Source organism: Musa acuminata, chromosome BXJ2-3 (assembly GCF_036884655.1).
Source record: "Musa acuminata AAA Group cultivar baxijiao chromosome BXJ2-3, Cavendish_Baxijiao_AAA, whole genome shotgun sequence".
In the NCBI taxonomy this organism is placed as follows: domain Eukaryota; kingdom Viridiplantae; phylum Streptophyta; class Magnoliopsida; order Zingiberales; family Musaceae; genus Musa; species Musa acuminata.
Window position 1 is genome coordinate 6,290,405 of NC_088340.1, and position 24,409 is coordinate 6,314,813.

Sequence of the window (24,409 nt, forward strand, 5' to 3'; positions counted from 1 at the left end):
TGATTTGATGTGGGAACACTTAATCCTTGTGATGGCTAGGAAGAGACATTGCTTTTCTAAAGGAGCATGTTTTTCAATACTTTAATCATTGAAGAATAAAGTAAGGTTGATTAGGTTTCTATACTTTTATAGAAAAATAGATTTATCTTCTCATAGTCTTTAATTTAATCAGGTAAAGTTACTACACTAGACTTTTACCAATACAAGATTTTTTTTAGGAATAATTTTATGTAAAGCCAATCTTGTCGAAGAAGGTTTTATCACTAATTATTAGGTTAAGAATTTCTTCCATGGATGATTTGTTTTATATTATGAAGCATATGTTTACCATCGCAATCTCAAGTAAAGTCTTCCTCTTTAGTTTTGTTTTGCTGCTATCTTTTTGATCTTGGAATGTGGACTATCATGTCTTCTTGTGGGGCAAGAATTGGGTTGCAACTTTGGACCTTAAACTTGCATATGATAATGATTGTTGCAATTAAACCCACTCTATGGAATGGAGTGATTAATTTGACTATGCAAGGTTTAGATTCATACTAAGAATCTTTTCAAGGTGGAGTTCATAATTTCACCAACAAGAAATCAAGAATAATTTTCTTAAAATTTAGTATGATACGATAAAAAATTCTCTACTTATTCAAAGTCGTGGTATCTAAACCTTAACATATTTTCTTCGTAACTCATGGATGAGATGAAATAGAAAAAGAGATTGACTACTGATTAATGATCAAAGAGTTGAATTATATATATTAAGTTATGATTGTCATATAGTAACTTAAAGTTTTGAGTTATAATAAATTCAATCTTAGTATTGATTAAGACTATGTTTGAAATATATTTATATTTTTAATATGAAGTTGGAGAAAAAGGTTTGAGTGAATGTGCTGAATTATTTGATAAATAATAGATAAAAATTATATTTTAAATATGTATTGATATAAGTATAGTATGGTAAAATTATATTTCAAAAGTCCATTGAATATTTTGTGACAAATTTATCCTTCTAATAATTTTAATATGTATTCAAACGTGAATACACATTTTTTATTTAAATTAATAAGTAAATATATATAATGTTATAAAAATATATAATATAATCATATAAATAAATATAAAATAGCTTTTAAAAATAAATAAATAAATAAATAAAATCTCACCTTATAGAAAATATAAATCATGTTGATTTCTCACTAAATCATTTTGACAATCTTATAATTTTAAATAAAATCATAAGTTATTTTCAAAATTAAAAAAAATTATATTGACATCATGTAAATGTCGAGATATATGAGGTAGCATTAGCATTTGAATATTTTCAATATGGCATCTAAATCATATGTGATTTGAAAAAAAAATTATCAAACATTAATTTACATTTGAAATGTGTATTGTGCCATCAATACATTTTTTTCAAATATATTTTCAAATATTTCAAAAAAAAAGTTTGGATTATATTTTAGTTAAGTCCAGTTATAATGACATATAATGCCATCAGTTTGACTCAAATGAAAATGAAAGTGAGATAGAGGTTAATCTCATGTGACAAAATATCAATATAGTCGATTATTTATATTTGGTTGTCCTTTAATTAAATACTTCAGTTTTTTTGGACTGTGATGATGTTTAAACTCCATATGTGATAGTCTTCATCATAAATATATATATATATATATATATATATAGTTGTTGTTGCCTGTACTTGCAACCTCAAAAGGCCAAAAAGCAAACTCCTTCGATCTCCTCTCGCTGTACTTAATACACACTTTTCAAAAGCTATTCACATTTGGCAGAGGAGGAGTTCATATTTATGATGCATGCATGCATGCATGCATACACTTCCTCCACTGACCAACTATGTATATGTATCATAATGAGCAGTCAATTATTCCTCGTTCGATCGATGATATGATTGAGTTGGGAGAAAAGAAGACACTAAAGGTGGGAGAAAGATATATCACACATCCATCTCATCCTCCACTAAAGCCTTCTTATCCACTCAACCAACCTTCCTCTAATTATTATTTTATTCAAGTAACCTTTCTATTAGTTTAACATCTCTTTTGCACATTATCTATCCACTCAAATAAGAGGTATTTCTATTATGAAGAAGAACAAAAAGACTCGTTATATGTCAAGACAAATATGATAATTTCTCTTTCTTTAAAGAAATACAAAATAATTATTTATTTGATTGTATTTTCTTATTATTTTTATTATTATCTTCATCTTCCTCTTTATTTTCTGCTGATTGTCTTCCACCAATCTTTTCGTTGCTTAGAGAGATGTGGAAAGTTGCATGACAAGTCTGAGGGTAGATAGAACGAAGACTCTTACGGTGAAGTCTTCTCCTTCGTTGCTACTCCACTGGTTCGAACCACACGCAGTACGTTCTCCATTTCTCTTCGTTCACATTTGCATGGTTCAGCCATCACTATGATGAGCTGAAGACGATATATATCATAGTGGATGTAGCTTTAGTGGATGTCAACAGTTTGGCAGAAGCAAGAAAAGTTGCTTTAGGTGATAAGCTTACGTCCGATTGATGCAGAAAGCTACCGAGTTATTGTCTTCAAGATACTAATCGCTAGGGTTTGACGACGTCCTTGATGTAACCATGTCTCTAGCAATGCATACTCACTAGTGTTGTTGATGAGGGGTGATCAATCAGTCCGACTTGATGTGGAGTTGACTTATATCGAGACCGATATCGAATGGATTCTCAACAAGAGAGAAGAGTCAAACCTCATTAATCATCCTCACGTCTCTCTTACGTAGTCGATCCTCCTAAGAGCTTAGGTTAGGAGGATATTCTTTATGTCTTTTTCTATTGACTGAGATTTCATGAGTCGAAGTGACTCATTTGGATGGTTTTATTTTATCTGTTGATTAACATGTTTTTTTTTTTTATCTATGAAGACTCCAATATGAACTTTTCATGTAATATATGAGGAAAAGATGTAGTTGTACAGCTGCAAAGCATAAAGGTTTTCCACCTTGGAATACTTACTTCCCATTGAAGGAGAAGTTTGACATATAAATAGATTGAGGTAGATAGATAGATAGATCCCAATAGTGTTGATGTCAACTAAACTGATGTGACCAACCAATTAGCCACAATAGATGGAAAGATTCCAACTATATATTTTTATTATTATATATTTTTATTTAAAATGTTTGAATAATATATAATAGTTTTAATTATAAACATATAAAGATTTATTGATGAATTTTTTTAGTAAAAATAAGTCTATCATGTCAAGACTTAGTTTGACATGAGATAGTGATAGATTATTTTATCACTAAATTTTTGAATAATATATATTTATATTTTAATAATAATAATTTATGTTGGTAGCTAATAATTATTTTTTCTTATAGTGCCAAATCACCTGTATATCATAATTTTTAATAATAAAACTTAACCTCTATTAGTTTTTATGATAGGTCTCAAATTCAAATTCACATATGAATGTCAACCACATAAAATATTTTTATAATAAAAAAATAATAAAACTTAATATTAATTACTCATCTTAATATTGAAGTACTCACATCTAGTAACAATGGCATACAAAATTAATAATACATATCATTAGAAAAATTACCAAGTAATACACTGAACTAATAATATATCATTAACTAGTACATCACTTGTACAGTGCTAATACATTACTACATTATTATCATGAATAAATTGGATGGTTGACTCGAAAAATACTATGACAATTCAATTTAAATTGGTACTACAATAAGCACTCGGATTAGTGATTAGTGAAGTGTGATTAGGCCATGCAAATGAACCTAATCTCATCCATGGCAACAAAACCTTGAATGGTGTTGCCATCATATGGAAATTAAAGATACGATGCCAAGGTGTTGTGGCATTACAATTTATGATAAATGCAAGTAAGAAATTTGTGGCAATATGAGCAAAATTATCCCTCGTAGGTTTTTATTCATCTTATGTGTTAGTAGTTGTTTGATGTCCATCTTACTTTAGGCTTTTAGGATGAAGATAGGATTTGATTCACTATGTTCCTTATCATCATTAGAATTCGAAAGAGATGTTGTTTGTAGTAATTAGGAACGATATGAATATATATTGGGTGAATAAAATCGAATACTTTGTTCAAACTTGGGTCAAAGATTTCAATTTTATGGATATACAACCTATTAGACCAGAAATAGGAATTGGGAAATCATATTCCCTAAGTTAAATTAAATGCAACTTATCTTTGCTTTTATTATTTTTATGTATATGTTATTGATTTCAATGGGATTGAGTCGAACCCGAGTCGAGCACAAAGGAATCGTGTGATGGGTATGAGTCAAACAGATTTATGTTGACCTAATGTTGACCCGGTCGAACGCAGCTTATTTGGTCAACTTGCATGATGCAAATAATTAGCACTTCTTGCAAGCATTGAGCTCAATTGCTCTTCCGATCGAACCCGAATGCGATTGGGTTCGACCTATTTCTAATTTTGGGACCCGAAGCACGACAACAGTATTGAAGCCCAAATAAATCCATCACCTTGCGACCGCAGAGCAACTCGTTCCCGGCGGAGAGTCTCTGTCTCTTGAGATACGACGCGTCGAATCCAAAGCCAAAGGCACGATCTTTCCTGCAATTCTCCGGCGAATCCATTCGTGTTGCCTTCTGCCGGCCTCTTGTCTCCGCCGTTTATTGCACTCGGTTTGATCCGTTCATGGTTTGGTCGCACGCGTTCCCCTCTGACCTGTTCGACGAAATCTCCCTGAGAAAAATCTTATGTTTTTGGCCGGCCGGTGCAATGTGCACCTCCCAGAAACCGGCCGCTTCTTCTCTCGCTTCGTTACCACGAGCCTAATCAGCCTCTTCGATGCTCGGCTCGCTTCTGCAGGACGTGGGTTTGCATCAGAGTCCCGCAACAAATTGTCGGCGAGGTTTAAGTCGCCGACGCATGCGTTCTGGGAGTCTTCTTGTACGCTTCGAAGAGTTCTGGAATCCAGTAAGTGGTCGGAGTCGACGGAGATAGAGTTGCAGAGGCTCAACATTGAGTTGAATACATACATCGCTAACCAGGTATTAAAGAGCGTGTCGGATTCTTACATGGCCTACCGTTTTTATCTGTGGGCCGAATCCCAGCCAGGTTTCCAGCACGATCACTTCACCATCAAGACTATGATCTCTTTGGCGTTGAAAGATCAAAACTTTGGTATCTTTTCAGAGGTTTTAAGAGGAATAAGGTTGAAGGGTCACTCCTTGCACCGTTCTATTTATCGGATTACTATTTCAGGTTGCGTCCGGTCAGGCCAGATCAAGTTCGCAATCCGTACATTTGAAGCTATGATTGCATCAGGCTGCCGCATGTTTGATGTGGACTTTAATAGGTTTATGGGTGTACTAGTTCGAAATAATTGTTTTGATCTTGCTGAGAAGTGCTATTATAGGATGACCTCAAAGGGATTTTCTTTGAGCTCGTTTACTTATTCAAGACTCATCTGTGGTCTGTGTCAAGCGAATAATCTTCTCTTTGTTGAGAAGCTTTGGAGAGATATGGATAAGATAGGTTGTGTCCCAGACAACTGGGCATACAACATATATTTGAATTGCTTATGCAAGCAGAACAAGATGGAAGATTCTTTGGATGTTTTGCAGTCAATGATCCAGAAAGGAAGAGAGCCTGATGTTGTTACTTACACGACAATCATTAATGGATTTTGTAATGCTAGACATTTCTCTGCTGCCTTAGAGATCTGGGATGAAATGTTGAAAAGGGGCTTCAAGCTAGATGTTATTAACTGTGGTACATTAGTTTGTGGTTTGTCCGCTAATGGGAAGGTTGACGAAGCTTATGAACTAATGTTGGAAATGATAAAGATGAACATTGAGCTAAACACTCGGTTATACAATGCTATTATAGGTGGGTTCTGCAGAGCTGGCCAGTTTGATAAGGCCCAAGTGATAGTGTCTTTCATGCAAAGAAATGGATGCAAGCCTGACTTGGTTACTTGTAACATACTCCTGAATCATTACTGCGATCGATTTATGTTGAATGAAGCAGGTAACTTAATGAAAAGGATGGAAATGAGTGGGATAAGTCCAGACAGGTGTAGTTATAATCAACTATTGAAAGGTCTTTGCAAGGGTAACCAGCTCGAAAAGGCATATGATTTTATTACCAGTTATATGGAGGTAAAAGGTTTGTGTGATGCAGTATCCTGCAACACTGTAATTAATGCATTTTGCAAAGTTGGGAAAATGGGAACTGCAACTAAGTTGTTCGAAGAGATGGGTCATAAAGGAATACATGCAGATGCCATTACATACAGCACTCTAATCAATGGATTCTTTAAAATTGGTGATGCTTTTAGAGCTCAGGAACTCTTTCACCTAATGCTCAAGGCTAGAGTGGTTCCAACTGTTAGTGTATATAACGTTATGGTGCACCACCTCTGTAAAGTTGGCGACATAGAAGGTGCTCGCAGATATTTTCTTGACATGACTGAAAAACGGATCTCCCCTGATATAGTTTCCTATTGCAGTCTTATAAATGGGTTGCTGAAAGGATCAAGAATAAATGAAGCCATGAAGCTATATGACGACATGTGCAAAAATGGAGTGACTCCTGATGAATTGACGTACAAATTACTGATTGGAGGACTTCTGAAGGGAGGAAAGTTTATCCTAGCTTGTAGAATTTGGGACCAGATGATGGAAAAGGGCTTTACTCTTGACAGAGCTATTTCTGAAAGGCTGATTGCTGCAATTAAGTCCAAGGACACAAATAGAGAAGGTATTGGTTATAACATTTGTGAACTTAATAATTAAGTCTCAACTAACAAATCTAATTAATATTTCTTGTTTTTCTGTGCAGAAGGTGAGAAACTTCGATCTTAATTGAGCAGAACAAAGTTTGTTGGTAATACTCCAGGTTCACGAAAATTCACAAGCAGGACCTCTATACCTCTTAGAAGTGGTCAGGATCAAGGATGCTGATCAGGTCCAATCTCTCAGCTTTTCTAAATAACATGACATATAACTTGTCATAAAGAAGTATCTAGAGATTTACTACTAAATGCACCCTCTGAATATCATTTTTTTTTACATGTACTGTGTCACAGTACTCCAAATTCATGTCTATTAGCAGCATGCTAAGTAGAAAAATAACTGCACCTTGAAATTGGATCAGAAAATTTCACACATAAATTATACAATTTCTTGTGGCCTTTTAGATTGCGATGCCTGTTTTATTTTGGTACAATAACAAGTGAAGAATTGCAGCTACATTGGTGCTTGATGACCTTGCTGTCTGCTCATTCTCCTCAAATCATTTATAAAAGGACAATATAGCATATTTTACCAGGAATGTGACTGCTTTTTTAAGGATCTTTTGCCTACTGATGCTACTAATTTGAAATTATATTTGCAACAAAAAAATCAAATTCCCTTCTTTGTGTGTGATTCATATAATCATCCAGCTGTGATCATGTTGAGTACTTGAGGATATACAGCAAAATGTTCTCGCTTTTAATTATAAGGTTTTTAATTATAATATCACCAATTTTATTCTAGATTGCAGTTAAATGAGAAACCATTTCACTTAATGTCTTAGACATTGTATCATTTGGTCAACATTGATGCTTAAGAAAAGTTAATACCAAGTGATATCATGTTCATGTAAACGAATCACTTAAAGTTATCATTTGGATTAAGCTTCGATATTGCTCTGCTGCACTAATCATGAATTATATGGTAGGTCTACAAGTGATGTCACATGATTTGTCCAATTGGTTACTTAAACAAGGAACTTTTCCTAGTATAGTTATCATTATCTATGAGCTAGATTGTAGGTGGAAGGGCTAAAAAGATTCCAAAAGCGTCCATAACTAGACATGACCTTGCAATATTTGGTGCAGTTTCCTAGTAAGGAAACTTTTGATTGAGGGACAGGCCTGCCATAGGTTATTTAGTGATCAGAGAAACTTGATTTAGTTATTGCGGTATAAGACCGTGCATATGGTGAGCATACTTCAGATTCAGGCACAAAATCTAAACTTGTGAGTTACATCAAAACACAACCCAGACAGTCCTTTTTTTATTTCTGTGTTTTAAATCACTGCTTAGTTTGATCTTAAGGGTTAGTACTTGGTGTTATGCTGAGGTTGCTGCATTGCAATATCATTTTCAAGGATTCTTATCATAAAAATAAACTTTTTTCATGCAGATGCAAGTCTTCTTACGTATTTTCATTCCCTAGCTCCTCATTGGTGGGAGCCTTCTAAGCAATCCTTCTTTATTTTTTAGGAAAAACTATGATTTTCTTCTTGCAATTTCATGTCCAAACTATTCCACCTTGAGATCTTGTGGTACTTGAGGAACTAAGAATGACATGCACACTCAATAAAGAATTTTGCTTTGGACGCAATCCCTTGCTCCCTCAAAGAATATGAACCTTTTAAATTTGAAAGAGTGACATGCATAGCCACAACCTTCTTGCGAAAAAAGATCCAAGAGTCTTTTATCAGCTTTGCTATATCTTATTATGTAATAAGACAATAAATGATTCGAGGTAGGCTTAGCAAATTGATGGCTCTTGCTCCAGACAACTTTATTTTCTTTTAGTTTCTTGCTCAATATTCTTTGGATCAATATCCTAACCAGGTTTTGAATATCGATCCGTATCGACGTACTGAGCTCGGATCGGTACGGAATGTACCGATATATACCATCGGTACGCTAGGGCGTACCAATGGTACACCTTAAAATCTTAAAAATACTTTCACCTACCACACCATGGCGTACCGATCGGTATGCTTCGGTAATGGTCGAAATCCGGGGCGGTACCGAGGCGTATCGCGTACTGACGGTACACCCTAAAACCTTAAAAATACTTTCACCTACCACGCTAGGGTGTACCGATCGGTTTACCTCGGTAACGGTCGAAATCCGAGGCAGTACCAGTCGATATACCTCGGTACCGATTAAAACACTAGTACTGCCCGGTAGAGGATGGTCCGCGTACCGGTATCCTCTCGGACCGGTATGTACTGCTCGTACCGCGGGCAGTACACATCGAAATTGAGAACTCTGATCCTAACCTGAACCAAATCCATCTAGTTCTTGATCTTATACTTAGCAACTCCTCAAACTCTAGGTCTAGATGGAAGTTATTTGTGCTTAATATAACTGATTACTGTGATCATCCTAAACTATACAAGTCTTCTTTTTGACATGCATATTGATTCTTCATTGTAGATAAAATTATAAAAAATAGGCATTCAAGCTGATTTCTGAGTTTGTAGGAATGATGCTGAAGACTATTGATGAATTGGAGAATCTATATCCAACATGTTTCACGCAACAATCAGCCACATCAGGTAAGATTCTTATGGTTAAATCTCATTATTCAACTGGGAAGCTATTTAAATCTTTCTGTTTATCCTATCATCGCTATATCAATTTTCCTTGGGGACAAACTTCTGTAACTTGCAGACTGGATCTGATGTTAATTTTTCATGCCTTTTTCAGTAAATTTCTTGCACATACATATATGTGCACTAGAATGGAAAATAAAGTTTTATTGAAATCTGTAGTTTGCTACTACAAAATGTTGTATATCGAAAACTAAGCTATTAGAGAGAGATTTTTACAGACTTCAAATGATTTTTCTGAGCATCATACATATAGACATGATTGTAAAAAGCCAAACTGATACATTGTTAAGACTGCCTCACATTCCAATTTCATTCTACCCTCTTGGCACTTTTGTATATGTGCATTGGTGAAAAGATCTACTTTCACAATGGACTTCACTAACAGAATGTAATTCTACTATTCCTTTTTTACAGACTAGTGCATATACAGAAGGTGAGGCAGTGTATAGTCCCTCGTGTAGATCATGAAAGATTATTTATTGATATTTTTCTTCTGTGTCATTTCAGTTGTGATTTGTTTGTGATGCAGGGAGGATAGACTAAATATCCTGATGATGAAAGCCATTATGGTGGATGATTGTTCATAATGGAAATATCTGCCCTTTTAAATGATCCAAGATGATTCCATCCACAGACTGCATTACAACATATCAACCAATATTGATGATGGGACCCAATGTATCGACATATCAGATGATGCATTTTATGAGAAGATGATCTGTATCTGAAGAGTCAATTCCTGCCATCAAACAATCGGCTGGTAGTTCTGAAGGGAGGACTTAATTTAGCGCACAACATTCTTATGCTAAGATGGTATAACTTGTTTATCTACTAGATGTCACAAGAACAACATCACCATGAAGGCAATCAGAACTTTACAGGAATAAGGAAGGGCCCCTTGTAAATACTGTGAACAATATTTTTTATTATTATTTATTATTTCAGAAGGTGGCTACTGACACTTTTCTATTTGTTTGTGGACATATTATTGCTTCAGCCTGCTATTGCAACAAAGATCAGAAAGGTTCCCCTGAAGAATGCCACATTCTTCAGTCTCAAAATGCTCTTCTGCATTAGATTTATGAGACTTCAAAACGCATTCAACAAAAAGTCTTCTTTGTACTCCACAGAGTGAGTTTATGTGATCTCCATACTTTTATGTCTTCTTACACGACGCCAAGTGCTGATTGCAAATAATGAGAAGTTGGATCTTTTGTCTTGCCTTTTGGAGAATACAAGAGAGGTAAAATAAACAAAATTTGTTATTTTTTGTGTAAACAAAGGTGAATCTCAATAAAGAAAAAATTGAATATATATATATATGTATATGTATGTGTATGTGTATGTGTATGTGTATGTGTATGTGTATGTGTATGTGTATGTATATGTGTATATATATATATATATATATATATATATATATATATATATATATATATATATATATATATACATATTTATGTTTATATATAATCACTCTAAATTTAGGTTTTATATATATTACTGTAAAATCAAATAACTTGTATATATGCCCTTATAGTTAATTTTTTACTTAGCAAATAGTAAATCATCTTTAACTAAATGTATATTGTTGAATATATAACTCATATATCTTTGAAAAAATAAATTTAACTATTTTAGTAAAATCAAATTAGTTATATATTTAATAAATCAGTTAATGTTAACCCGAGACATGGATATTACTAAGCGGGGTATTATATAAAGGATATCAATATTTGTGTATCGAGTTACCGGGTTATCGAGTTATCGGATTCACCCGACAACAATCTTCGAAGAGTGGGTGGGTGTGACATTAAAGTCTGCTCCACTGCTTCAACTTTAAACCTACAACAGATTACGTGGCTCCTCCTTTCACCAATAAAAGGAGCATAAGAAGGTCGGCTTTGGCGATCGACAGAGCTCCACGTTGCTGGTCTCATTACCCCGCACGAACAGTGGACTGCGCAAGCTGATGACAGGCCCCGACTCGATCGCCGTTTTAGCCCTTCCTTGAGGAAAGCGGGAAGAGAGTAACGATGGGGAACGAGGGCACCGCCACCTCCGCCGCCGACGTTGGCCCAGTTGTGGAAGTCAAGAACCTCCGTTTCACGTACCCCGGGATCGACGGGCACCCTCCTCCGGGGTCTGCCCCCCTCATCGACGGTTTCTCCCTCTCCCTCCGCGCCGGCGATCGATGCCTCCTGGTCGGAACCAATGGTGCCGGTTGGTCCTCACTTATTCTCTCCACCGATTTGCGTCGCTTGCGTTCAAGAAGTTGAGATCTTCGACATGTTTCTGAGGTGGAAATTCTTGATTTTTTTCTTGGTTTGTTTTTGGATCTGTTAGGGAAGACCACGATACTGAAGATACTAGGAGGGAAGCACATGGTGGACCCGGAGATGGTCCGGATCCTGGGTAGGTCGGCCTTCCATGACACCGCTCTAACCTCTTCTGGTGATCTTTCTTACTTGGGTGGAGAGGTAAGGGATAGGATGGTCAAGAAATGATCCTTATAGTCTTTAATTATGTGATATTAGACAAATAATGTAGGAGCTTCTCTGCTTGTGATCTTCTATTGAGAGAAGAAAGGACTTTTAGATGATTGTTGTTACTTCTCTCGTTTTGCATGAGCATCCTTCAAGTACAAGCAAATTGCACATGATTATGTATGTATGAGAAAAAATAATAAAAATATTTTTTAATAGATACAATATTAAAAGAGAATATTTTGAACAAAATTTGTCCTAATTGCTCCATTTTCAACGTAACTTGTAACTTTCTTTTTTTAAGGATAGTGATGTGCTGAATATTATGGCAATTTATTGAGAAAGATTATGTTAACTCATTATCATGGCATATAGTGCAGAGCAGAGTTTTTTATTACATTTTTTTTCTTCATTCAAAGTCGCTATTTTGACTCCCTTTGCAATTTACTTTGTGCATTTGTATCAAGCAATGAACTGTTTGAGTACTTGGATAACATACCTAAAGAAGTTTGAATTTTATATAAGAAGGCTATCACATTTCTTCAACCAACCATCAAAAAGGATTGTTTTATGATTAAGTTGACACTTTAGATGTGTGAGGGCATGAGGTCAATCACATGTATATGCACCTTATACCTTCTCTTTTTTCCTTCGATCTTTACACGTACACACTCTTGACTTCTCACTATTTATGAACATCAAAGCATTTGTTATCATAGCTTATGTAAAATGACAATCATAACTAGCACCTTAGATATGTTTAGGGCTCTGCATTTGAGTGTTTTACTTGTGCCACATTCAAGGATTCATGTGCCTGCTAGTATATGCCCGAAGCATGTCAACACATCTCCGTGATGAAAGGTACTGACGCATCCTCATAAAATGAAATGTGACTTCCTCATAAATCTTAGATCTTGTATATGATCCTTAAGAGGAATTTGTTACTCTATTTTGGACTAATTTAAACAATAGAATAGTTCTATCAGGAGATATGTAAATATCTTTACCTCCGTTATAACAAATTATTTTCTGAAGAGTTACAGTATTTATACCATCATCACAATGAAGTATACGTTGGCCAACTTTCACATGATAAGTTTGGATTGCATGACTAGCTCTTTAAATTGTATAAATCATTGTGCACATTGCATAACACATATGTTTATGTTCTTATTTGACTAGTAGATTACGTTAACGCTATCTTTATACATGTTGATGCAGTGGCGGCGAGATGTTGCTTTTGCTGGTTTTGAGGTCTCGATACAAATGGACATTTCTGCTGAGAAGATGATATATGGTGTTTCTGGCGTTGATCCTCAAAGGAGAGACGAACTGATTAATGTATGTAGTATATAATCTCATGTGGTTTGTAGCATACATAATTGCCTTTCAACTTACTATTCGTTATTAATGTTGTTACTCTGCCTAATTTTTCGTGAAAGAAGGATGCATGAGAAACAAAGAAGAGCGGAGTTAACAATGTGTCTCAGTTAAAATTGCTTGAAATGGGCTGCTCGACCATGGTTATGCAGGTTTTAGACATTGATTTATCATGGAGAATGCACAAAGCATCTGATGGTCAAAGAAGACGAATTCAAATATGCATGGGACTGCTTAAGCCATTTAAGGTCTGTCACCTTTGTGCATAGTAAACCTGTAATCATATTAGTTAAAGGACAAATAGTTTTTAAAAGCCATAATTCATAATATTGCTTTTTTAGGTTCTTCTTCTTGACGAAATAACAGTGGACTTAGATGTCCTTGCAAGAGCTAACCTTTTAAGATATCTAAGTAAGGAGTGTGAAGAACGAGGTGCCACAATTATCTACGCAACTCATATTTTTGATGGTCTTGAAGACTGGCCAACACATGTTGTAAGTTCACCACATAAGATCTTGTTTTCTGAAGTTCTGTGGGATTATTTTCCTTAACGTCGATATACTGCTGATAACAGGTATATGTTGCTCATGGGAAATTGCAGTTAGCAGTACCTTTGGAGAAAGTTAAGGAGATGAGTAACTTATCTTTAATGGTAAGTGAATTCTTTGCGTAGAAATTGATGTGAAGTGAGTCGTGACCTAAAGAAAACAAATGGGGAATTCAGTTGTCATGTTTTGATTGTATATATTGTGCATGATAATCTGTGTTCTCTATTTTTATTAGCTCAGTGTACTTTATTTTGTTACTAGAGAATATGTGAAGGCAGAACAGATAGATTGTCATTCGACAAATACACAGATGGTGGACCTATTATAAATTTAGAAGGGAAGCATGAAGATGGGATCAGTGCATTGTAATACCATAGTATTCCTGAACTTTGATGGCCTAGATGTTTTCATTATATTGTTTGCATGTCCATTTTTGAAGAAGCTATAAACTGATGTAGACCTATATTAGTTTGTAGTTGCTTGGCTATTTGCGATGATGTTAATTCTCCTGTTCTCCAGATCAGGTTATAACTTACCTTCTCAATGTCCACATTGTGATGGATACAGTGAATTGAAACAAATGCATTAGTTGGTGATATATGCATACATAAATGCATGGATGTGCACAAACATGTGGACGGTGCTTGCTTTACTTTTTATTATGAGGTTATTTCAATTTAAGCTCCACTAAACTTTTAGATAGTGGCACAAGAAATAATATTGGTATTTCATGGGTATCAATCATCAGACTAGATTATTATATCTAGTAACAATTACTTCATGATTCTTCAGTTATTCTAGTTTAGATTTGATATATTGGTATCTTATGTGAATTATATGGAATAATTGACAAAATGAAATCCTCTGCTAAGCTTGATTAGGTAGTATATAATAGTATTTAATAAAAATAGGTTGATGATTCTTAAATTAGTGTGGTTATGGTCACTATTATGTATAATTGGTTACATTGGTAGGCTTATCTAATCAGCCTTTTCTTTGAAATTATATCATTTAGAGAACAGTGGAGAGTTGGCTAAGGAAGGAGAGGGATGAAGACAGGAGGAGGCGACAGGAGAGAAAGGCAATTGGCCTCCCAGAACATGAAAAGCAACTGGAGGGGACACGGGTGACAGGTGATCCAGCCCGGAGTGCAGTTCAAGTAATGAACAATGGTTGGGCAGCTGGGAGACTTCATTCAACTGTAGCAGGTCAGGAGAATTTTTTTCTGAGTTCAAATAGAGTCCTTAGGCAATAACAACTTCTGCATGTTCTTGAGTTTGGTGAATCTCGTCTGTTGTGTTTACGAGAACTAAAGAAAATGTTTGGTTATAGGTGCTCATATTCCAAAGATAATTATTGTTGTACTTGAAATATATAGAAAAAATGCAGAGCAGTAATTGTTTGTTGGATTAAATTCACAATATGTAAGGTATGGTTTGCATCATCATTTCTTCATAATGGTGGAGACTACATGATCTAGTATTGAGACATGTGAATATTGATCTAATGCTCTGCTTATTGCAACATGTCCATGTAGATTTAGGTCTGGTCAGTCAACAAAGGTAGGGGAACAAAGTAACAGCAAATTGCCGCCTGCTGTAAACAATGCAATTGTGCTTCTGGCAATTGTTATAACTGCATCATCATCATCATCATCATCATCATTCTCCTTTGTTTACCATATTTTGTCAAGAGAATTATGTTGGCATCCTAAAAAATTTATCAGAAAAAGTTCTAATTTATATTTTTTATTTAAATTTTTGACTCAAATCTCTTTCTCTCTCTTTATGAGAAGGTATGGCATGCCATTATCTTTGTGCAGCTTTATGCACCCAACATTCTTCTCATCTTTGTAAGCAGCTGTGAATCTGTAGTCACCTTTGTGTTTGTGCACTCACCAGTCACGGTCTCAGACATGTTCCCCTTCAAAGTGGAATACTCAGGTCATGGTATCAACTTTCCAAAAGCTCTATATGTGATTTAAGACTTCAGATTAATAGTACTTTTTAGTCTCAAATACATACGGTTACCTCTCTTTGGACAAGAGGGAATTACATAAGTATGTTGAAGCCATGATTACTATTTATTTGGTGATGTAAAGCCAGACCTAACCTTGGTTTCGGAAACGACGGCTTCGGTTCTTCAGTAAAATTTTAAATTTTAGAAATTTAGAATCGAAATTGAATCAGTTTTCAGTTTTAGGTGGTTTTTCCATTCCGGTTTTGAATCGAACTGTCTTTTTTTAAATTTTTTTATTAATGTTTATTTTAAATTTGTAATATTATTTATTTATTTTCTTTCCGATCCGAATCCGAATCGAGATCGTCTATTTTGGTCAAACGTCCATTTTAATTCAGTTTGATTTTTTATCGTTTCTGATTCAAATAGCAACAATAGTTTCTGTTCTGTCCTACTTTGAAAGATGTGCTCTCGTCCGTCAATGGTTACTAACACGAAGAAACCAATGCCCGTCTCCGCCTTCAACATGCCGTGAGGAGGAGGACCACCTCGGATCGTTATCTATGGTGGCTTTACGGCGCATGCTTCGATTCTGAAGGTTCACCAAGAGAGAACCCTTCAAGAGATGGTGGCTGAATGGATGCCAACTCTTGAATGATTCTTCTTTCAATTTGTGGTTCTTTTGTGAAGTAAATTTAATTTAATTATCTTTTCAATTGGGAAATACATCATTAAATAGAGTCATCATGAAACATCACATAAGAATCTTACAAATACATATATATATATATATATATATATATATATATATATACAATGAATCTAATCTTCATATTTATTTATGGAGATTCATTATGTATTTTTTATCTTCACCAAAGTCTTATTCTTATCTTTTTCCCATTTCCGTATCAAATTGGTACAGAGCTTTGTTCAAAGGGCTTTCCAACTTTAACTTCCTTGTCTCACCGTAGCTGGATATAGTCGACGCAATAGAAGAAGGCAAGTTGATGATGGGGCGTGCCAAACAAATATTTCAAAGATTTGAGGAAAGAATACGAAGATAGACTTCACAAGATTTAGGTATAGATAATCTCTTTTATTAGGAAGAGATTGAAAGATCTTATCAAATAAGAGGGCATATGAACCTTCAAATACTATTATCATGTCCTAATTCTTATGATGTTCTTTATGCGAGGATTTATCATCATCAAAACTTACTTTTCATGCATCCTCCACCGAGTCCCACTATTCCTCTTATCTTATCAGAAATCATTGGCTTGTGACCTGCAATAGACAAACCGATTGCAAGTCATAAAACTCGAAAACAGACTTAAGAGAAGTCTAGGAAATTTGCCTGCACTGTAGTAAGCTAGCTGCAATGAAGAGACAGAGACAGATAGTTAGAGAGAGAGAGAGAGAGAGAGAGAGAGAGAGAGAGAGAGAGAGTGCTGTAACTTGAGGCAACTTGATGTTGACGATGCTTGCGAAGTGTTTGCTGCTGATTTGAACCACACAAAAGATGCGTGCTGCTAATGGACACTGAGTAAAGGAAATAATGTTCTTATCTGTGGAAGTTGGAAGTTGGGATCTCAAGCACGGCAATAACGCGGAAGTTACTGTCCCACTACAGTACCATTTGGTCGATGGAATCTTCCTCCAAAATCCCAAAGAACACGAGGGACAGGGAAGAGCAGTGGTTGGCATGGGAAAGGAATGGGAAGCCCACATGAATCCTCCACAAACACAAACACAAACACACACTCTCTCTCTTGACATCTTCTTATCCAAGATATGCTCGGAGTATCTTGAGGTGCCCAAGATGAGGGGCAAGGGAGATGAAGCCAACCTCGACCATGCACACCCACATCCTACTTCTCCTACCTCCACTCTCTCTATGTTGCCACAATTGCCTCCATAGCTTTTCAAGGAGACCTACTGGACAAAGAGAGTTTGGCGTTTAGGGAAGACAAGTCGATGGGCGGCTGCCGGTAGTGGTGGCGGCTTTTGGAATCTAGAGCATGCACCGGCACACAAGCCTACCGATGCCATCATTGCTGCTCGCCATTGCGCATGTGAATGTGTTTGTGTGTGTGTGTGTGTGTGTGTGTGAGAGAGAGAGAGAGAAAGAGAGAGAGAGAGAGAGAGAGAGAGAGAGAGCAATAACGATTATTCCCGCATGTCATTCCGAGATCGCTTTCGGTTCGTCAAAAGCACATCAACTTTGGCCTCCGTGCCTCACGCTCACCACTCTTGCGAATTAAGAAGCTGTTCTTTAATGGCTGCCCTCCTTTATTTGATTCCCATTCAATTACACATTCATGATTGATCTGTTCGTTCATGGACTTCTCATGGTGCAATGCATGGTGTCTAGCATTTCCCACGCACTCAACAAGCACACCGAAGCCGCCTCTTTTTGTTTGCTGAAGAACAAGGTGGAGAGCCTTCGCATGTGCTCTCAAAACCCAACAATTACCCCACTTGATTGGTGCGATGAGAAGCCAATCTGGGACAAATTGTAGCACACTAGCTTTTAGCTTTTAAGGTTTATGTCAGCAAGTGCATAGGTTAATTTATAGTATGTAATTAGACTGCATGTTCTTGGTACTGAAAAATAAATTTTAGTCCTGATTGTGATGACGTCGAATACGTCTGAATTAACCCGACTCGGTCTCGAGCCATGTGCACAAAAGGATTAAGATGATTGATAAGAAGGGTCGAACGTACCTCCGGATTTAGGTAAACATAGGTACGTATACGAAGATTGAGATCGGATGAGTATTTCAATCTGATCTCTCAGACGCTTAAGTTAGTAAACAATTATCGTCTTTGGTTAGCATTTTATAATGGAACGATAGAGAGGAATATTTTAGATTGATGTCCACATTATAGTCAAGTCTTGCCCTCTCACTGTATTGCTTGTGTCGAGCCACCAATGGGGGAGAAGATTTCCCTTGTCAAGTCCAAAATCTGGTTTTTAATCTCATGAAGAGTAATCTCTCAGCAAGAAATTTTCCTTTAAATGAAAGAGAGAATCCATTAGCAGTTTGGATGAACATATGCAGAGATATGTGTTGATTGCTGTAAAACAGAGCTCTTGCTTCGAACATCAGTATATTACAGATGCTCATCTCAGACAACTATTACATTGAGTATAAGATGAAGTCCTTTTACTTTGGTGTACATTTCTACACCACCTTGTGCTTGCTATGCAACACTGTAATGTAACTACATCAGTAGCACCTATCTGAACCAATGTCCGTGATCGAGGAAGGAAATCCCTCCAGCAAGCACGATACAGGAGGGATCGTCTGCGTCGCCATCACGCCGTAAACGTTCCAACAGAATGGATTGGAGATGAAGTATGCTTGAGCTGGAAGAAGCACCACCTCCGACAGGGTGATGTTGGTGCAGGGGACGGAATCACTGCACCCGAAATGGATGGGCGGACTCCTGACGTCGTATGTGCCCTTGATGCCGGTGTATGATACGTCCGATACGTAGACTGCCGACGTCTGGTTCTTGCACGACTTGGAGAGGCAGTAGTACTGGTCGATGATGATGGGGTTCCTCACGGCGTCCATGCGGATGTTGTCGAAGGAGACAGATGATACTGATCCTGACCCACCTTGCCATGTCTTGATCCTGACCCCGTTATCCGAATGCTTAATCACTGAATTCTTTACTGTTATGTTCGTCACGCAAGCTCGAGTGTTCTTCGTGCCCAGGCTCCCAATGCTGAACCAGGAATCTGATTGAGTTGGATTCATGCTCGCAAAGAAGATCTAGGAAGGAAAAGAAGAAGTGTTTCTGGCGATACCTGATTCCATGGCTTGGCCCACAGGTCACGTTTCTTATGTCTATGTTGATGCTACCAGCTCCGATGGATATGCAATCATCTCCTGTTGAGATCATGAGTCTTAGGATACCGAAACGGAAGCAAATCTGAGACGATGGAGGAAACAGTGATGAGTTACCGCTGGAGATGACTGAGTTGTAGATTCCAACCATCTCGGTGTTCTCGACGTGGATGCCATCAGTGTTGGGGCTAAGCGCGGGTGAGCTGATCGAGATTGCGTCGACGGTGACGTTCCGGCAGTTGTCGAACCGGAAGTGGAACTGGGGACTGTTCTGGACTCTGATCCCGTGTACTATGAGGTTTGAGCTCATGAAGAACCTCAAAGCCTGTAAGGAACGAGAAGAAAGCTTAGTTGTCGTGAAACCTTCCGGCTGATGATGACAGGTAATTCGGTTGAGCTTACCACAGGGCTGTCGCATGGCCCCGACAATGTCGTGCCATTTGGCCCCTGCGATGTCAGAAGAGTAATGTTAGATCTTGTCATGATCCTACTTCTTGTGGCTGACAAGTTTGTTCGTGGATACCTTGTGAGGTTTGCAGGGGAGGTTCCACCACTTCTCTCCTCTCCCATCGATGACTCCTCTTCCTTGCAGCTTCAACCCGTTGGCTCTGTAGAACACGAGCCACTGCCGCCGGTTGTTGTTCCGAGGCCACTCGTCTGGGCCGTCGGGGGCAATGATTGTTCCATCAACCTTGACATAGAATTAGCATCAGCATCCGCTCTGGACACGACGAGAGGGAAGATGAGGGCGTACCTGAAACGTGAGCTCACTGTGGCAAGGACCTGCGAAGATGGTCGACAGGATCTTGAAAGCGTAGCCCTGCGGGACAAGGATGGTTCCGGGCCCGTCTTGGCAGGCAATATCCCACGCGGTCTTGAATGCTTCGGTGTCATCGGCGACTCCATCGCCTACTGCTCCGAAGGCTCGCACGTCGAGCACCGCAGTGGCGTTCGAGGAATTGCGGGTCGCCGTCCCTGCGTCGACAGGCGCAGGAAGGGGAGGTGGAGAGGAAACGGGAGTGCTCGTAGTATTCGAGTTCGTAGAATTCCCACTATAGCCTGCACCAATAGGCTCAGAAGGAGGGTATGCACTAGTGGTGTTTGTCGAATTCCCACTATAACCTGTACTAGTGGAGTTCGCAGAGTTCCCACTATAGCTTGGGTGGACAGGCTGAGGAGCAAGAGCAGGAGGAAGACTAATGGAATTTGCAGGAACTACAGCTTGAGATGGAGGTTCTGCCATTGGAGGCCGAGCAATGCCGTAATGGAATCTTCCACGAACAGAAGTACAACCGAAGCCAGAGCAAACGAGGACAAGCAATAGGAGCATCTTGCTCACTTCCATTTGTGCTTGGCCTATGAACACTGCCAAATGTGCTGGAACAAAGCCAAGATATGGCAGCTATTTATAATACACAAAGCCTGGCTCTCGCTCTCCGATTCACAATGACCTCATGGATTTTACGGCGGAGGGCGGTTGTCGTTGTCTTAGAAACTGCATGCGGCAAGTGGAGGAGAATGCATGCGAGCAAGGGTTGCGGAACTGAGGCTCAGCAGAGGGCAGTGGGAGATGAGGTACGTCACAAGGGAGGGATGGAAGATTTGGATGATTGACTAAGCCATTTTTATAGGGTGAGGAGGGGGAGGTGGTGGCTGGGTCTTCCTTTGTGGCTCTCCTGCTGCTGCACGATGCATTATTCTATCGGTGGCGACCGACCAGTTCCATGCGTGCATGGCTTTTTGAGAATGTGGAGTCTGCATATCATACAAGGGGGGAGGGAGAGGAGGAAAGGTAAAGGTGGTGAGAGCATGGTGATTCTTGGGGACCAAATGGAGGAGGAGGAAGATGATAGACTTGGTTGTGATCACTTGATTCAGGTGCATTAAGTGTATTAGACTGGACTCTCTCAATGACTTTGCAACTGTTGCATTGCATGTGGCCATTGATACAGAAGCTTTATCCAATTTGTTCTCTCTCTCTCTCTCTCTTTTTCTATCTCTGTGCTTTCATTTCTGGGGTCTGTAACTCCGCAAGAGGAGTTTATCTTTGATACGTTGCTTGATGACAGTGTTTAGAGGTATTAAAAATGCTTGCTGAAGTTGGAAAAGCCAGAAGGCAAGGCTGTAATTGGTGAGGTATTGGAGTTGGGGATTGGATAGGGTTGGCTAGAGATAAGTGGGACGGCTGCCAGTGGGATTCCATCTCAGTAAACTTGTTTCTGTAGAGCAGCACTGTATCTGTTCCTGAATCTTCTGCTTGCTAATGGGATTAAGGCCTGTCCAATGGATACAAAGTCATATCTAAGTGCTCTCAAGTGCTTCTTCAAACATGACTTCATGTCACTTGTGTCACTGAAACATGTAATATAAATTGTATCTTCATATCTAAAGGTTCAAATGATTTTATGCATGGTAAATAATAAGGGGAATACAGATTAATTAACTTAATACAGATTAAATAACTTGGTTTAAGGCACCTTTAAACAGGCTGTTTAATGATGATAATTATTTTTTTTTCAAATCTAAAAATCAGAAAAATATATATACGTATATATATATTCCATCACAATTCTACTACATCAAGCTCCTAAAATGCCAAACTTGAAATTTTTGGATAGCTTATAAGGAATGCAGATAGTTCAAGTGACATCTATGGACAACATTGACCTTGCTAAATATATTATTTATATACATATATCAAACATTCTAGGATAATGTTTTTTATTGGTCGATGAACTTAAGTCTTTCACTTCTGAATAGAAAATATTTGAGTCAAGAGTGACATCAGTGATTCTATTTTAATTTGCTTGGTGAACAGTGTGCTGTGAGTCACAAAACTCATCTGCTATGAGATGATTGCTTGCTATTGGTGTGTTAATACAGTCAATAAATAACAGATGTGAACTTTTCAGTGTATAATCTCAAATTAAAACGATTAATTAGAACATAATACAGTATGTTGCAATCATATTCAAGTAGGATTAGCAGTTCAATCAGTGGGTTAACTACACTTCTATTCTTGGATGTCTCCTCAAGTTTGAGGTAGAACGACTCATCTCTTTTCTCTTCAAACGCCAATCGTTGTGTGCTCTATCTTAATTTCAATTGGAAGTAACATCTATGCATGTAATCATCACTCGTGGACTATTTCAATTGCAAGTAATCAAATGTCCCCAAATTAATTTTCGTTGAAAGGTGATGTGCAGCCACTAATTCAAAGTGGCATTAAGATTTACGTGTCACAAGTTCTTATGATCGTAGCATTAGCTTCTATCATATATCATTTGACCTAAACAAATGTCATCGAATACAAATAAGAAATCAAAATGCTTAGTGCCCTCACTCACGGAAGAAGATGTCGTCCCTCCAATGACAATGAAGAGTAAGGAGAAAACAACTGTATCCAATTCTTTAGTCAACGCATCTGTTACATCTCTCTATCTCTCTCTCTCTCTCTCTCTCTCTCTCTCTCTCTCTCTCTCACTCATGAGCTCCGCTACAGAAAGAGATGTCTTCAGTGGTGAACCAATATGAGCTATAGTGTGGCCCATCACTGGATGGTTCTCTCTTTCCTAGGTTGGTAGAACCACTTCAGTCTATTCTACTGTTAATAATGTGGCCAATCTCCTCCTAAATCTGTGCAGTTTCTACAGCATTCACAGAGTTAATCAATTCCATATTGTTTCTAAAATGAGAGGATATAAAAGCATGGGAAATTTCTTTTCATATGTATACTAAACATTTGGTACATATAATATCAAAATATGTAAGGATAAATATACCAGCTTAGATAGTAAAGATTTTAATAATACATACAATTACATCTCTTATGCTCCAACATCATCATAAATTAATCTCTATTGAGAAATTCGATTTGATTTGTGTATTATTACGATATGTACTCTATGTTATCTTCTAAAGACTCATTATATTTGTGCATAGAAGTTATTGAATTAGATTATATAGATGGATATAAACAACAGTGCCATGTAGAGAGGACTGTTATATAAGTCCATCCTCCCCTTCATTCAAAAGAAAACAAGGTTGGTTGCCTCTCAGCACAGATTAATGTTCTTACGTTTGAGTCACAAGCATCTCCTGTTTCAAGTCTCCTCAACACTCCGGATGAGCAACCTCTTCTTCTTCTCCACTATCTGTGCCTTCTCTCTCTGGACCATAAGCCGTTGTTGGACTAGGCAACAGCTTTTCTAGGTCAGTTGGCAAGAAGGTTTCTTCTCTGGTTGGCAGCAATCTGTACTCAGGGTGTTCTCCTTCATGCATTCGACTTGGACTTTTAACCGGTTGGCTGACGACAGGTAAACTTTTCTGGAATCCAGTCACGATCTTCTAACTCAATACAGTAATTTGTTCGTGATAGATAAACTGACAGAGCCGTACGCCTTCGTTCTTCTTTCTTTTAACTCAATACAGTAAGGTATGATTATCTTTCCATGTTTTCTGGAATTTTACTTCGCCATTGGTGAGAGTAGCCACGAGATGAAGCAAAACACTGCTTCGATTGAATTAAACCATCGTCTTTTTTCTCCTCTTTCGGAATCTTAATCTTAGGACTTTCTAAAGTTGACTTTGGCCTGATGGAATTTGGACCTTAAGTTCATATAATTAAGCTATTACTTGGAATACTTTATGAGCTAATGATCAATTCCTCTGCAGGCTTCTCAATCTTACAGTAAGTGATTAGCAAATAAACTACTCCAAACTATGATTTTGACCCTCTGTTCTATACAAATAATGAAGC

At 37.5% G+C, this 24,409-nt stretch overlaps 3 protein-coding genes across 4 annotated transcripts; 2 read left to right on the forward strand and 1 right to left on the reverse strand.

The window, feature by feature from the left end:
• Positions 1-4,506: 4,506 nt before the first annotated feature.
• On the forward strand, positions 4,507-10,416 carry LOC103977666 (pentatricopeptide repeat-containing protein At1g13040, mitochondrial). 2 transcript variants are annotated; one of them, XM_009393243.3, is made up of 4 exons: positions 4,509-6,779; positions 6,861-6,986; positions 9,289-9,363; positions 9,950-10,416. In XM_009393243.3, exons 1-2 carry the CDS (start codon positions 4,772-4,774, stop codon positions 6,881-6,883), a joined length of 2,031 nt encoding a protein of 676 aa, XP_009391518.3. In that variant the 5' UTR covers positions 4,509-4,771; the 3' UTR covers positions 6,884-6,986; positions 9,289-9,363; positions 9,950-10,416. The 2 variants fall into 2 exon arrangements, with proteins under 2 accessions (XP_064954700.1, XP_009391518.3); XM_065098628.1 differs by lacking the exons at positions 6,861-6,986; positions 9,289-9,363; positions 9,950-10,416 and having other exon boundaries at positions 4,507-6,461; positions 6,529-6,664.
• A 930-nt stretch (positions 10,417-11,346) lies between these two features.
• Positions 11,347-15,278, forward strand: LOC135607102 (ABC transporter I family member 20-like). The gene is made up of 7 exons (XM_065098629.1): positions 11,347-11,643; positions 11,767-11,900; positions 13,128-13,247; positions 13,439-13,534; positions 13,628-13,780; positions 13,861-13,938; positions 14,850-15,278. Exons 1-7 carry the CDS (start codon positions 11,457-11,459, stop codon positions 15,087-15,089), a joined length of 1,008 nt encoding a protein of 335 aa, XP_064954701.1. The 5' UTR covers positions 11,347-11,456; the 3' UTR covers positions 15,090-15,278.
• Positions 15,279-18,836: 3,558 nt separating this feature from the next.
• Positions 18,837-21,382, reverse strand: LOC135607103 (polygalacturonase At1g48100-like). The gene is made up of 6 exons (XM_065098630.1): positions 20,405-21,382; positions 20,174-20,341; positions 20,053-20,097; positions 19,768-19,975; positions 19,611-19,692; positions 18,837-19,528 (listed from the first exon to the last, which is right to left on the reverse strand). Exons 1-6 carry the CDS (start codon positions 20,993-20,995, stop codon positions 19,024-19,026), a joined length of 1,599 nt encoding a protein of 532 aa, XP_064954702.1. The 5' UTR covers positions 20,996-21,382; the 3' UTR covers positions 18,837-19,023.
• Positions 21,383-24,409: the final 3,027 nt, after the last annotated feature.